This window comes from Acromyrmex echinatior, chromosome 15 (assembly GCF_024713525.1).
Source record: "Acromyrmex echinatior isolate Ae372 chromosome 15, ASM2471352v2, whole genome shotgun sequence".
Taxonomy (NCBI): domain Eukaryota; kingdom Metazoa; phylum Arthropoda; class Insecta; order Hymenoptera; family Formicidae; genus Acromyrmex; species Acromyrmex echinatior.
This window is the reverse complement of record NC_141866.1, coordinates 8,110,460-8,126,141: the sequence shown is the minus strand read 5'-3', so window position 1 is coordinate 8,126,141 and position 15,682 is coordinate 8,110,460. Positions and strand designations below refer to the sequence as shown.

Below are 15,682 nucleotides of genomic sequence, written 5' to 3'. Positions count from 1 at the left end.
TCGAAGATCGTGGCGCTTGTGTAGTTTTCCAAGTTCCCAGACTGAATTATCAGGAACTCCATTACTCCATTTTCCTCTTATCGATTCCACGCGAGAAGAAAACTGAATATTTCAACCGGAGTCACGATTTATTACGTAAGTATCAATTGTTTTTATTATAAGCAATAGCGATTATTATCAATTTTAATTTAATTATATATTCGTATGACATAAGAAGAGGAACACTTAGATTAGATCGGCGAACAAAAGAATTTAGTTTCACCGGTTGTGATACACTCATTTTCGCTTCATTTAGGAAATATAAAGTAATAGATGATTACACAGTGTCATAATTGAAAAATCTTTAATACATTTATTGCCATTTCCTTTTCTTTCCTTTTATTTCTTTCTTAAAGATACGTATTTCAAATATATTTTTTTCAATATTTTAGGTTAGAATAGTATTGTGATTATAAGGAATTTATATTATGATAATATATTATAGATTTCATCATCTCATATTATATTATATAATAATATTTTATGTTTTGTAGATAGCATACATTCAATCATGGCAGCACAATTTTTTAATCGATTGGGTCAACTCGGCCTAGGCATAGCACTGACCGGCGGTGTTATTAATTCTGCATTATACAATGGTATGGTATCTCCTATTTCTGTGTGATAGTCAGTTATGTTCATTTTCTTAAATTAATATATAATTTTCTTAATTATTAGTTTGTAATCCTTTAATTAATATATTAATATATTTTTTAGTTGACGGTGGTCACAGAGCAGTTATATTTGATAGATTTGCGGGTATAAAAAATTCCGTGATAGGAGAAGGAACACACTTTTTTATTCCTTGGGTGCAAAAACCAATTATTTTTGATATTCGTTCACGTCCGAGGAATGTTGCTGTTATTACTGGGAGCAAGGATTTGCAGAATGTAAATATCACTCTTCGTATCCTCTTCAGGCCTGTGCCAGATTCGTTGCCTAAGATATACACGATACTTGGTGTTGACTATGAAGAAAGAGTATTACCTTCTATTACCACCGAAGTGTTGAAAGCTGTTGTTGCACAATTTGATGCTGGAGAACTAATTACACAAAGAGAAATTGTGTCTCAAAAAGTCAGCGACGATTTAACAGAAAGAGCTGCACAGTTTGGACTTATTTTGGATGATATTTCTCTTGTAAGTACAATTACATTTATTTGTCAGATAACAAAAAAGTTTTATTATTTTTGCAGAATTATCAAATATAATTTAATGTATGTGACACGAAAGATTTGACAAATTATATTACAATATCAGTAACACTAAAATTAAGATTATATAAAGAATCTATTTATCTATTTACATATTGAAAATTGGAAAGGAAATGCCATAATATTGTGAAAATTGACCCAGAAATAAGCATTTCAATCTCGGTTAATCATTCTTGTATGCTGAATTTAAAACAAAGTCTGTGCAAATGGCCTATGCTAGGCTTATGAAAAGCTTTTTAAGTTTAAACTTATATAACATACAAGCATGAATAACTAAGGAATCATTACGTCTATAATGTTCTCATTATTAACATCGTCTACTAGATATTAGCGTTTTTTCCTGACAATTTGATGATCATATACACACAACTATTGTTATCAACCTCATCGTTCATTTTGTTGAAATTTAATGAATAACCATTAACAAGATGTGGACGGGAGAACTAGTCAACATTGACCATATTAACTTTCTTATTCCGATATTCATGACGATATTTATGATTATTTTATGTGAATATTAAGTTTATACTGAAGAAGATTCAAATTAGGATCGAAACATATATTTATTTTTTATAATGAAGTCTTTTATAATACAATATAATTACACACTTACAACCTGTCTTGGCTCTCAAAGGTTTCTCTTTAATGTTTTGATTTACTCATTAGAGTCTTTACTTGAATTATTTGTTTAAGTTTGGAGTACTTCAAAAATTTTTAGATTAATTTTCACAATGTTATGGCACTTTCTTTCCAATTTTATGTATAGAAATAAACTCTGCAGTGCGTCTTGTTTTTAATGTCACTGATATTTGTAACGCAATCCTTTGTTGCATGTCACATATATTAAACTTTATAATTTTGGAAAAACAAAATCTTTTTTGGTCACTTGATATATACATTGTATTATGAAAAAAAAAAAAAAATATGAACGGTATGTGTAATCAACACATAAATTATCATTATTTTTAAAAAATTCTTTTAGACACATTTAACATTTGGTAAAGAATTTACCCAAGCAGTAGAATTAAAACAAGTGGCGCAACAAGATGCAGAGAAAGCCCGTTTCTTAGTAGAAAAGGCTGAACAACAGAAGAAAGCAGCTATTATTAGTGCTGAGGGTGATGCCCAGGCCGCGAGTTTATTAGCAAAGTCTCTAGCTGAGGCAGGAGAAGGTTTGGTTGAACTTAGAAAGATCGAAGCTGCGGAAGATATCGCGCATAATTTATCCAAGTCTCGTCAAGTGGCATATTTACCTTCGGGTTTAAATGTGTTGCTTAACTTACCGCAGTAAAATAAACGAATTGTTACATGTTTCTACATGAATTGTGCATTTATATCATGAGAAGTTTATCGCTGTAACAGAGTGAGAAAGAGTGTAAAAAAGAATATAGTCTATATGATAAAAACTTCCCTGAAACCTTTATAGCAGGAATATAGTATTTTGTAACATTTAAATGGTTTAATTGGTGAATTTACGCCATTTTATAAATATATTACGTCCTATCATACCGTTTAGTTGCTAAAAGCTCTAGTGTTACATAATTATTATTTATTAACATTAATGTAGTCTTATATCCTTTAATATCTGCAACTTACAGATTTGAAAAAATCTAAAAGAAATATTCATATATTGATGGATATGGTTTTTCCATATCATACATACTTAAGAGAAATAGCTTTTCAGAAAATTATTAATTTTTTCTCACACACACACACACACACACACACACACACACACACACACACACACACACACATCTTTAATTTTTTATATAGTAAGTATATACAATTGAAAGGGGAAAATGAAAAATTCATTTATTGCACATACACTCTAGGCTTATATTGAAATTGAAATTATAATCAAATTATATTCCATATCATTTATATTCCATAATTTAAGCTTATTCTTAATATATTATCATGTGAATCGTTTTGCTATTCTTTTGTTCGATAATTTTTCTTTAATATCTGATAAAACAAAAAATCAAGTTAACGAATCTAATTTTGCACTCAGAAGTGTCGACATGTACTTTTTAAATCCGCGATAACGAAAGGTCTTGGATCGGTAGGTGATCCGATCTGTTCGTTCCGGACGATCCCTTCGAGCGAACCATCCGATGGATCGCCATGATCAATCAGGAAGTCGAAATTGGTGGAAGATTATCTCGGTCGGGGAGCTCGCGTCTCGCCTCTGTCGGCACAAGCTGTTAATAAAGAAAACAATCCATCATAATTTGGTGATCATTGCGGGGTGCCTTTAGCATGGTGGTCCACTGTAAAAATATAAAATATACACAATGATGCCGGTTGCACTTACACGTGTTTCGGTTACCGGTTATTAATGTCCGGATAGATTTATTGCGTGTCTTATGAGCGAATAATTAACAGATTGATTCATTTTTTTAAATATCGGATATTGTAGGAGATTTCAACGTTTATTTTATAAAATTCTTTTTTGAAAAAATTATACTAATATTATTAATTTGATCCAATATATTTGCAAATTTTTGTTTGCTTTGGTGTTAAAGTTCCAGGGAAATCTAGTAATCCTAGCTTAGCGCAATATTGATTCAAAAATGAATCCCACCTTCCTGATTTTCAAAGATGCTGAACACTGTATCATCACACAGTATGCATCGTTTGCTTCACGGTTGTGCCGCACGATAATAATATAATATAATTTCCGCGAATAGAGAGAAGCAAAAGTGAAAGAGAGAGAGAGAGAGAGAGAGAGAGAGAGAGAGAGAGAGAGAAACAGAAGGAAGCACCAAGGAGGGTTCGCGGTGGCAGCAGCACGGGGCGAGAGCAGATTAGCGTGAATAATGAAGACACGACCCCGTGAAAGCCTAAGCGGGTCTCCTTAAGTCTGTTCCTTCGAGTAGAAGCCGAAGCTGGAATGGGAGGATGCTGAGGAAGAACGGGAGGAAGGTGGAGCGGACAGAAAGGAGGTAGAAGCAGTTAATTACTCCTCCCATCCACGGGATAACGACTTCCCCTTATTTGTCGAGAGGCGCAAACAGCCAACCCTCTGCAAAATCCCTTGCCAAGACGCTTTCTCCAGTGTATACGCGTACATTTGACTACATATATACATATATATGTGTATCACGCCATGTATATATGTATATCTATATACGCGTACGTAGGTAGACAGAACCAAGGACCCGGTCCATCTCGGAATACCTATTTCGTATACATCCTCGATCGATCGGTCAGAATTTCGCGAGGAGATAATCTTGCGTTAAATCGAAGATGTAAACCTTAGCCCAAGATAAATTGAATTTAGGGCAGTAGTAAGATGATCGGAATATGAGACGTTTTTATCTGAAAGACCTTTAAAAGAACTAAACGTAAGATCTAAACGTAGTAATTATCTAAAATGGTAAGCTGTCGCGTTATCTATTGATTTTCTCAAGTCCAATATTTTAAGTGAAACATTTTTATCTTAATCCCCTATGTGGATTAGGTAGATCTATATTGATTCACTCAATTATAAAGCTCAGAAATGTCAAACAATTCAATTTTTTTTATGTTACATCTAAATTTGGATTATTCTTATTAAAATGTACTTAGGCCTTTATTCGGTAACTTTTAACGATAGTGTTGGTATATTACTCTCTAAATTTTCTTTAGTATGGAATTTCTAAAGACTAAAAATTAAGTTAATCTCGCAAAAGAATAGCTCAATTTTTAATCTTTAAGAATGAGAAGAATCGAAGAATTCACTCGAAGAATTTTAAAGGATGTATTGCGCAGCTTTTTTTTATTATATATAAAATAATAAAACTTGCAATGTAACGATACTATTATCAAGAGTTATAGAATAATGACTCTAATATTCATTCTTTTTTATATCTTTTAATTTTTTTATAATTAATTATGTCATTTTGATTCCTTGAAATTAATTAGTGCCTTTTAAGTAACATAAATTAAATGGTTTCTACAGACCCAACGTCAGTAGCTATGTTACAGATTTTAGCGCAGCTCCGAAGAGTTAATATTCTTTTGCGCAGATTTATCTTCAAACGAGATATATTCTCAATTAAATTCGTACGAACGATACATAAAATCATTGTTAACCGCCGTCGTTGTCCCTTCGCCAAGTCGAAAGGCCATCGACAGCTATGGGGTGATGTGGTATAACACATGTTACAGGATCGAGCCACGAAACATGCAACGAAACAAATGTTATGTACGCCCGAATACACGTACGGGATGCGAAGGAAGCGGGAGAAAGAGAAAAAGAGAGAGACTAATTACGAAAGAAATCATAATAGGCACACATGCACCGCGGGCTGTCGGGCTAACGATCGGGCTTCCTCCGCCGCATCTGCACCTGTTACTCAGATCCTATGGTCGTACCGATGCACGCGAGCTGCATATGCCGATGGCCTTCCTCAGAGACAAAACGCCTAAGGCTTATTGCCTCTCGTCGGAGTCCCCATAGATCCCGACTCAAGAGAAGGATGAAATTATGTCCTCTACAAATTTCACTGCTTGCAACAAATTTTCTACGTCTTAACGATTCGCAGAAGGAAAGAAACAGGCGAAGAGGAATAGAAAGAAATTGACAGAAATTTATTCCTGCGAAATTAAATTCTCAATCTTCAATGTAAGATTTAAAATATTCTAAATTTATTAATTTGTAAATTTTCTCTTTCTCTTTCTACTTACATTAATATATACTCTCAGTTTCAACATTATAGCTGAACACAAATATGAAACGAAATCGCTCATGGCGATGCTCGAGTCGGAGGCCCTACGTAAGGGACTGGCGCGATTAGTTATTAGACACGACTAGCTACATCATCGATATTAATGATACGAGCGGCGGGTTATAAAATTTCCATCGATTAGGTTCGCCGAGACGCAAACCGCGCCGCTGCGCCGGCTCAACTCGCGAGCGAGCGAGCGCGTTTTCTATCTCGAGTTCGTAATCGTAATTAACATCTCGACCGTTCCGTTTTACCGCGTTAGAGAGAAAGGGAAGTATCGCCGAGCTTGAGAAGTCGCTCACGCACGACGAGTCAGCGTAATAACGGCCGCTTTGAACTGACCACGACCACGAGAAACCAACGATAAATGGGGAGCGGTCCGGGGTCCACCACAGCTCGTTACAGAAATCTCGTTAATTAAGGTGGAAAATGCATGAGCGTAAAACTGCCGCCGGTCCTGCCATTGCGCCTAAAGGCAACGAACGAGCTTTTTGTCTTGATACGGTCCACGGAGCAATGCAGACTGTAGTCCCGTTGGTCCGCCCTTGCTGTCGCTGTTTTGCATTAACAGTCGACGATGAAATTGGATGAACCGCGATTTTAAACACTCGTGCTGACCGCCGCCGTCATCGTCGTCGTTTCGGCTCTTTTCATCCCACCGACGATTCGTGCGTATGATTACGCACTTTGTTCACGATTCTCGGGTAATCAACGCCGGATATTTACGTCCACGAGTTCTATCGGATTGCGCTTTTCATCATAGCTCTATGATGAAACACGCGCAGCAAAGTATAAACGTCGTTATTATTAGAAATAAAATGTCGACAGAGAAGTCGATTAAATAAGCATCAAGTACTGACGTCGCATCCTTAAATTGATCGTGATTGGTTGCGTTTTGAGCAATTTGCCCAGCAAATCGTTTCGAAACTTACACGCGCGCGTATCAGAGATTAGGATTCTTCTAATAAGATAAACTGCGAACAGTTTAATATCTTCGCTACAACCTTTTCAAGTTTGTCGAGAATAGTAAGAGCTAGTTGATGCGAAAATTGATTATAACCATAACTACTGCCGTCTATTTGTTAGCGCGGTTGCACGCGAGCAACAATTTGGAATTAGAATGCCCTTTTAAGTACTCATCCGTAAAATTTCCTCCCTTTCTCCACGTAGCATGAGAAGGGCTTTCCTTCGAGCTCGAGGCGAGGCCTGGCTGTAGCAATCATCGCCACCGGATGGCCGGGGTGTGAAGATATTACTCTAAAGTGTTTTAACCCGTCAAAGTAAGCGCGGGCCGTTTGCCTTCTGCAGTCGCAATTTTAGGAAGACTGAGTCAGGTTTTTCCTTTTGTTCGCTCGTCCTCCCTCCTCTTTCCTCTCTTCATTCGAAACCTCGCACGCGAGGAATAATTTTCAATAAATACGCCGCGCGATCCGTCCTGATGAACAATCTTTTAGATACGATGAACTGGCCATACATTTATAAAACATGATATGAAAAAAATCATCTTTCCTAAATTTTTCTTTTTTGCTTCGGAAAAGTTTCATATTTCTTCTCTATACTTTCTAAAATCTCTCTGGAGTGGAATCCAATTCCAAAAAGTGAAATCTCACTCTTAAAAATTGACAATTGAACTACTCCTTTTCAACACTGCTTCAATTGTCACTCTCTTTAAAATTATTAAATTTCCATTTCAAAGATTTTAGAGAGGTACGTATACGTTTCTTAGCCAATGTTACAAAAATATGTCAGGTGTACTTGATTCCAGTCAGAAAATATCTTTTTATCTCTGTGTCCAAGTTTGTTTGATGAAATTAATAGATTAATAATTAAAAAAATAAATTAATTAACTTATTATGTCGATGATTTATGAGGCTATGCGATAAGTTTACCTTGAAGTTTTCTTTTTCTTTAGAATATAACAGAATATATATATTTTTACTCTTATCTGTGTCTATAACTTCTTCGACAAAGATAAGTATATATCTGCTTATTAAGTTAAATCTGAACGATCGTTAGAATTAAACAAACGTATGTCAGAAGCGATAAGTAAAAAGATAAGAACGATAAACTATCGCGTCACCTCCATCACTTCGGTGGACGAGACACAGGTGAGAGCCCGAAGGGGCCACTCTCTTTCTCTCTTTGCTCAGCATTCAGCTCGCGATTGATTTAGATCGAGGGCAGTCCCGAACAGGCCCTATAATCACGTTGGCAAGCCGGTGCATGTATGCACGCGAACGTAATCCCCGGGGGTACATTAGGATCCGGGAGGGGAACAGAGTTGCAGGAGGGATGTTCAGATCTCCTGCACTTGTGATGCGCTGATGTCCCTCAAATTTACTCTCAAAGTCGATGAATGAGCTGCGAAGTGAATTCTTGAAGAATCGTAGAACCGATTAGATAGGAATGCAATTATATCGGATCATTCAATGTTCAATGATAAGTAGGCACTTAAATAATTAGGATTTAAAGTTTAAAAAGATAAAGAGGAAAATTGCAGTAAAACAAAAAAAAATAACTACATTTAAGTTTTAGAAATCTTTAAAGTTGTAGAAAGGATATTTGGGTCTCCTAACTGATGCGCATGCTGTGTTAATATCTCTCAAGATCAAAAAATGATACAAAGTAGATTCTTGCTAAAATGAATTAGACACAAATGTGTTTATCATGTTGGATTGTTACCAGCGTTAAAATTCTGTAACTTTTAACGACAATGTCGGTATATCATTATTATCGTTACGCAACTTTTTATTATATATACAATAATATCTGCGCAACGATAATATAATAATATCAATATTATCGTTAAGAGTTATAGAATTTCAGATAAGTAATGGCTTTTCTTTGTTATACATTGAAATTCTGAAAATCCTTTTAACTTCCTTCATTTCTTCAATTTTATCTTGGACATTTCTTCCTTATACCAGAAGCAACCACGGCTAAGGCTATCTTCGTCTTCTGATCCTTGGAAATGAAAATAGCCTTAACTATGGTAGCTTCTGGTTGGATAACGAAGAATATCCCAAATAAAATTAAAACAGAATTAAAAGAATTTTTAAAATTTAAATATATTGATTTATTGTATTTTTTTCCATTACTATTCATATTAATTTCTTAAGATACTGTGAATTATTTTCGAAGATCTAAGTCATTTTTTTCAAAAGTGACTTGTGTCTCTAATATTTGACGACAATAACACGATATCGTTATCATTAAGGGGGTCCTTAGGGAGGGGGGGAAGCCCCCTGTATTACCGATAAAATTAGCGTATAATAATAATTTTTGACATTTTTGTTCCTGTCGAATTTTTTCGTAGTAATTTCACAGAATAAAAATTCCTTTTCCACAATTAAAGTGTATATGCTAATGTATTTGTCGCTAGTGTATTTTGTGTTCAAAGCTGGAAAAAATAAAAAATTACAGATTTCTTTATCCATTTTATCTTTAGCGTTGGTCGCCATACTGAGATAAAAATGGATAAATTCTTAAAAAGTCGAAAAACAACAATTTGTTATACAAAAATTGTTAAAAACATTTAAAAAAAAGCAAATCAGCTTTATTTATACTTGTACGTTTCAATGCGATTTTAAGTCCTCCTCTTTAGCAATATAGGCTGATATTCATAGTCGATTCTTATTTCAAGACCGTCTTAAGTAATATCTTAAAACGCTAATATGGCTCTCTGATTGATACGTGATACTTCAAGACACCTTAAGACGATCTTCTTCTTCTTGTTCTTCTTCTTCCTATCCCCTTTCCGACTTCACATAAGAAGGTTATAGTGTCAAAACATTAAAGTTCCTATGAATCAGAATGAATTAGAGTCTCCTCGGGGAGCAAAGACTCATAAAATGGTTTTGAATATAAGAACTGACTATATGAATACCGGCCATAGTTTTGTAGATAGTCCTCTTCATATTGTAGAGAAGCTTAAATGTTCATTAAGATAATTCTAAGTGATGTTATCTTTTTTTGGAGAAAAGAAAAAATCGCAATAAAACATTTAAATTAAATTAAATTAAATTAAATTTTGGAAATCTTTCTTTCCAATTTTTTAATGATATTTAAGCATGTCGTCTCGTTCGCGGTAATACAATTTACCAAACTTCACGTATCCTATTTCACAGTAATATAAATTGTAATCGTTAAAGTTAGATGGAAATTTGTGGCCGGAAAGTAGGATGGCGCTCCCGTTAGGAAGCTCCCTCCTCGCAAGTATCCTCAGGAAGTGCCGAGGTCATCGCGTGCGGACCTGTATGGGACGATCGCGAATTTCTATTGTCAACGACGTACAAGAAAGAGAGGTTCACGGCTACGGCGTATGCAGGGTCAGGTGATGACACTGGGTGTCACCGTTATCCGGCGATCACCTCGCAGCGCAAATATCGTGTGTATTCGCGAATGAAAGTGGAACGGCGACCGTACAGAATTACTTCGACTAAAGAAAGAAAAGCTCGGAAGATCAGGAAATTTTTATGTTCTAAGCTATTGAAGGTTCTTGATTTTTCTTTATTTTAATTTAAAATTCTCTCTGAAAAATCTTTTCTTAAAGAAAATATTTTCGCGATAAATATTTCTCTCCCAATTTTTATAACTTTAACATATTTTTTTTAAAGGAGAAATTGTTAGAAATATTTATTTTACATTTATTTTTCAATAAGAAATTTTCTTTTTCATTTTGTTTGAAAACTATACTGAAATGTTCTAAGCGCTGCTAAGAATTCTTGATCTTTCTTTATTTTAATTTAGTACTTGGAAAATTTTCTTTAACTTAATACTTGGAGAAATCTTTTCCTCAGTAGGGAACTCCGATGTCTTCGAGACAAATGTTTACGTTCTCTAAGTTCTGATGATTTTAAATTAATTTTCCTAAAGAAGAAGTTCTTAGTAGAAATAATTATACGGTAAAATTTGCGAATTTTCATGTGCATTGTGCACGATCGCGGTGGACAACACGCACAATGTGAAATACTCGCGTGACAAGAACGATCGACACATTTTATACGATGTTCGACTAACGGTCGAGTTTCTTACTGCTTCGTGAAGTATGCGCGACATTTTTATCTCATGCGTGATAACCGCTCGCCGTGGTCACCTTTTTTCTTTTTCTGCCTCGAACGAGTCATACGGGCCCATTTCTTCTTCCCATACCTTCAACTACCTTTCCGACGCTGTCACGCGACTCTGCTCAGGCAGAGAACCATTTTGCATTTGAGGACAATTAATTTCTCGAGATCTTCGCGAGTTGCCCAGTTTCTTTGCTTCGCTCTCACTTTTTCTATAGATTTCTTGACTGAAAGATTGAATGATTTAGATAAAAACAGGCTAAGTGTTTCAAATGAAAATTTTATGTAAAATTCTTTGTGAAAGGCAAGCATCTCACATACATAACACTTGCTTTTCTTCATAATTTAATCAGATTAAGATATTCATATTTCATGGCTTAACGATTACAATCTGTTTATCAGTATTTTCATTGAACGTTATTTGCGCTGACATTTGGTACCGCCATTTCCACGGCCTCGGTCTTGGTAACCGTCTTGACGACGACCTCATGACGAACATGACGACAGGTAAATGGCGTTCGCCCTGACCCTCGTGATCATCCAGCCAGCGGTTTCCAGGATCGGTGGCCGCGGAGGACGACGCCGTTGTACAAAAGCGGGGCAGTTCGGTTCCCACAGGAGCCGCTCTTCCGTGCTGCCTTATACACGTACGTTAATTCGAGAGGTCGCGCGGGCTGGAGGGACACATCGCCTGCCGGAGGATCATCGCCGACATGGAAGGAGAGAGACCGGCAGGCAACATATGTGTAACGTGAGGGGCGTTTCGTGGCTGCGGTCCCGTCCGTCCGTTCGTCTGCGGCAAGGAGCCCGTAATTGCTACATCCTCAGATGCTGCCGTGGTGTGTATGCCCGGGTCGCGCGATGCATTGCGGCACCACCACCACCACCACCACTACCGCCACCGTTGCCAAAATCATCCCACCGTCGCATTCGATGCACCGACCAAGGGCGGCCGATCTGAGAATTAACTATCGTACATAAAAAAAAATGGACAAGTCAAGACGTCTTGATAATGTTATTAGAAAATGGCCAGAGGTTATCAATTGATTCCTTTATCAACGATTACCTCTTTATTTGATAATACTCAAGCAGTATGACTTTCATATTTACTCTAGATACCATCTTCGCTATCATGATTGAAGTTTGAACAAGATTGTCATCAAGTTAACTCTTAAACACTTCATTATGGGAACTATATAGTGATGACAACCTAATTCAAGTACTTCTAACTTTCATAAATATGAATAGACAATAAATACTCTTTTTCAATCAAAACGCTAGAGATGATTAAGGAACGTCACCAAGCAAATGTATGTATATTTTTATTGATAAAAAAGTTATAAACATTGGAAGAATATTGAAAAAGTCAAGTATGTCATATTGAAAAAGAGTTTAAAAATGTTCTTTACAGCTGTCAATAGCTAACTCTCTCATAATGTGACAATCACAACTGTACTGAACTTCAAAATATTTTGTTATAATTTGCCTATTGAATTATACAATTTTAGTCTTAAAACCATATTTCCGGCTTACATACTTCATATGCTATATACTTTTATACGAACGTACTTTATTTTTTACAAATTACTGCTTGCCCAGTTTACGTACTGGCGTGCAATGTGCAAAAACACGTGTTGAAAGCTACAACCAATTTATTCCCTAGCCGTCACCTATAGTACTCGTATTTATAAGTCTCGCAGTTTTATGAAACGGGTCCTCTTGTCCACTGTCGCGGCCGCGGCTAGCGCGTACAAGATGCAAAATACGCGTGTGCGTGTTCGCGCGACGCTTCCGTCACGCGACCTGCTGTGCGACCATCGCACGTTCTCTCCCTCTCAACGAGCTTTTTTTTTTCTTTCGTCTTCCTTTTCTCCGGGACTGCGAGGTCTGCGAGAGCCCTCGGCCCCCGACCATCCGTCGTGGATTTTGATGGACGGTGACTCTCGCACGAGAGGACGAATTCCCGCGGATGCGGATCCGCAGGAAGGACGGATGCGCGCTGAGAAAATTGCCGCTTGGGGTAGAATTAATTTTCGACCGGTCTTCCTTCTCGCCCTCCACCCCTCGTTCTTGTGCGGCTTCTTTAGAATGTACCTCCGGGTGTTAATGTGTACGTCATTGTCGCAGAGAAGTGACTCTTTAACATCCAATAACTCTTTAATAAATCAACAAAAAATTTTGAGATCGCGTACCGCCAGAGAGTTAGTGATACCAATGAAGATTTCAGAGTTAATAAAGAGATCGCCGACTGTTAGACTTTCGAGCAATTAGTGAAATGTGCCTTTTTTTTATTGCTTTAACGTCGAACGTGCACGGCTACTGGCAATAAAGGGAAACAATTATCGCGTTATCTCGGCGTCTTCGCTTTGTAAAACGATGGTTGTTAAATTTCTCGCTTTCACGATGGATAAAACGACGCCCAGCTACTTCGACCTGAGAACTTAAACGAAGAACAATCCGCCGCCGACTCTCTCCCTTCCGGCCTTAACAATGTTTTTGTCCGGAGCGTAACCACGATTTCGCCGTAGCTCACTTTTTACCGTGGCGTAACGATACCGGCAAGATTAACCGGCACAACGTCAAATAAAAGCGCTGGAGAAGAGATAACGTAATAAATCTTCATTAGGAAGGAAAAAGCACCGGGCACATATACACGTAGAGAATACGACGATAAATGACCGCGCGGCGCCCAGGCGTTTCCTTTTCTTTCCCCGGGAAATCGCGGGCAGAAGTAAAGATATCCGACGCAAAGAACGAGTAATTTACAAAATTATCCGCTAATCTGATAAAATTGCATTAATCGCAGAAATAACGCTTGCATGTCTAGTCCGTAAAAAATAGATTTTAAATATTCATGTGAAATCATTTTTACAATGATTAGATTAGAATATATAATACCTATTAACACCGAAAACTAGCTTAGTTCATTAACCTTCTACCTTCGTTATTTTAATTACGATCTATTTAAGTTATAATCATTTATATTTAGCCTTTAGATTTATTTTTGATTTTAAATATTCAATTTACATATATAAATAAAATAAAATTTAAAGTAAAATCTTTTTTTTAAGGATAAGATTAAAGATTTCGAAGATACGTTAACAAGAAAAATATTATTGAATAACGAAGCTTTTACAAACAACCACATTGAAAAACAGTAGCACATTATCTCATCGTTTTTCGAGCAAATATACGGAAGAATATTTTTCAAGGCACTTTGAAATGAAAGGTTTCCCTTCGTAAGTAGCAGGTCAGCTTCAAATTCACGTCGCAAAATCCTAATTCAATCAGACTCCCAACCACAATGTGCATCCACGAGAAGCGTAGAATCGAGCCCAATTTAACTCACGTATTTCACGTGTCAATCATTATAGTTTGATGCTTGAGAACTGGGTTGCGCCTCCCGATCGTTTCCGCTACCGGCGGAAGTTGAACCTGTAATTTTCCACGTAATTTCAGCGGAACTTTCGCCAAAATCCGTAATACAGACAAGTTGCCCTTTAATAACATCTTTTATTTCCTTATATACAGGGTGTTAGTTAAGTATGTTGCCATACTCAACAGAACGATTCTTTGATTTATTTCAAGTAAAAAAGTTCATATAAACATGTGTTCTAAATGGCTTAGTTTCCGAAAAAAAAGTTTCGAAATAAGAATCCATTGACAAAACTTGAAATAAACCAAAGAATCGCTTTGTTGTGTATGGCAACATACTTAACTAACACCCTGTATATTTTCTCAAGAATATATCTATTGCAATTGCTTCGATATATTTTTAAAAAGAGAATTAATATTTTTTATAGATATTATACATAAATAATAAATGAAGAGAAAAAGGAGCAATGCAGATGCAAATATTAAATAGCTTTTATATCAACACTTACTCTAATTTCCTTTCGATGTATCTTTTTCTTTCATAATCTTTTCCACGTTAAATCTCAATGTCCGATTGATTATCTTGATGAGATCTTTATTTAATTATTTCAAGATTAAAATACAATTGCAACGTCTCTTGAATTTTTAAATGTCAACGTCAATTTCAGATTCTTTATTGAACGAAAATACACGATATTTCCGTAGAACAAGTTTCCGGCAGAGATACTCCACACGGGTGGATTTAACGTAGATTATCGCAGGGGATGAGAGGTGCAACCTCGACATCTCTGAGAGCAGCATCCGCGCAGCATCGCACGAAACCGGCCGCCCTCGCTCGCGCGTCTCACGGCCGACGGCGTAGAGGTAGTAACGACGAGATTTACAGTGGCGCTTGTAGGTAATAAGTCATGCCCAACGAACATGTCGCCTACCGCAGACCTTCGCGCGTGGCCCGTGGCCGCATACATAAAAGATGATGCTTGGTATGAAACGCGATACGCGACGGTGTATATACCGACGCGGCCACTCCTTCCCGATAATATCGCACCAATGCGCCATTGCACCTTTCGAGACACACATTTGACGCAATGCACGCGTATATATGCATGAACATTCGCGGCTACTGCTGCTGCTGCAACACGCGTGTCCTTCGCGTAATCTGCGAAGCGTCGCACATTGACGTCGTTCGCACCGTACAAAGATACAAAGATACCGTAACCGATTAGATCGCCTTGGCTACTGAAGTTAAAAGAGCTTGAGACGAAAATTCACTC

General features: G+C 36.8%; 1 protein-coding gene and 1 long non-coding RNA gene across 2 annotated transcripts; one reads left to right on the top strand and one right to left on the bottom strand.

The window, feature by feature from the left end:
• The first annotated feature begins 7 nt into the window (after window positions 1-7).
• Window positions 8-2,777, top strand: Phb1 (prohibitin 1). Its single transcript, XM_011057679.2, has 4 exons — window positions 8-135; window positions 534-638; window positions 757-1,178; window positions 2,235-2,777. The coding sequence occupies exons 2-4, from the start codon at window positions 551-553 to the stop codon at window positions 2,541-2,543; spliced, it is 819 nt and encodes a 272-aa protein (XP_011055981.1). The 5' UTR covers window positions 8-135; window positions 534-550; the 3' UTR covers window positions 2,544-2,777.
• Window positions 2,778-2,967: 190 nt separating this feature from the next.
• LOC147907256 (uncharacterized) lies at window positions 2,968-8,205 on the bottom strand. The gene is made up of 2 exons (XR_015547565.1): window positions 5,927-8,205; window positions 2,968-3,456 (listed from the first exon to the last, which is right to left on the bottom strand). It is a non-coding gene; the product is annotated as an uncharacterized LOC147907256 (long non-coding RNA).
• Between the last annotated feature and the right edge of the window lie 7,477 nt (window positions 8,206-15,682).

What these genes read in the sequence shown, in the direction of transcription:
- Phb1 (XM_011057679.2), top strand. Translation starts at nt 551, where the DNA reads ATGGCAGCACAATTTTTTAATCGATTGGGTCAACTCGGCCTAGGCATA. An exon ending in TAATTCTGCATTATACAATG is followed by an intron (nt 639 to 756) that starts GTATGGTATCTC and finishes TATATTTTTTAG; the next exon opens with TTGACGGTGGTCACAGAGCA. An exon ending in TTTTGGATGATATTTCTCTT is followed by an intron (nt 1,179 to 2,234) that starts GTAAGTACAATT and finishes AAATTCTTTTAG; the next exon opens with ACACATTTAACATTTGGTAA.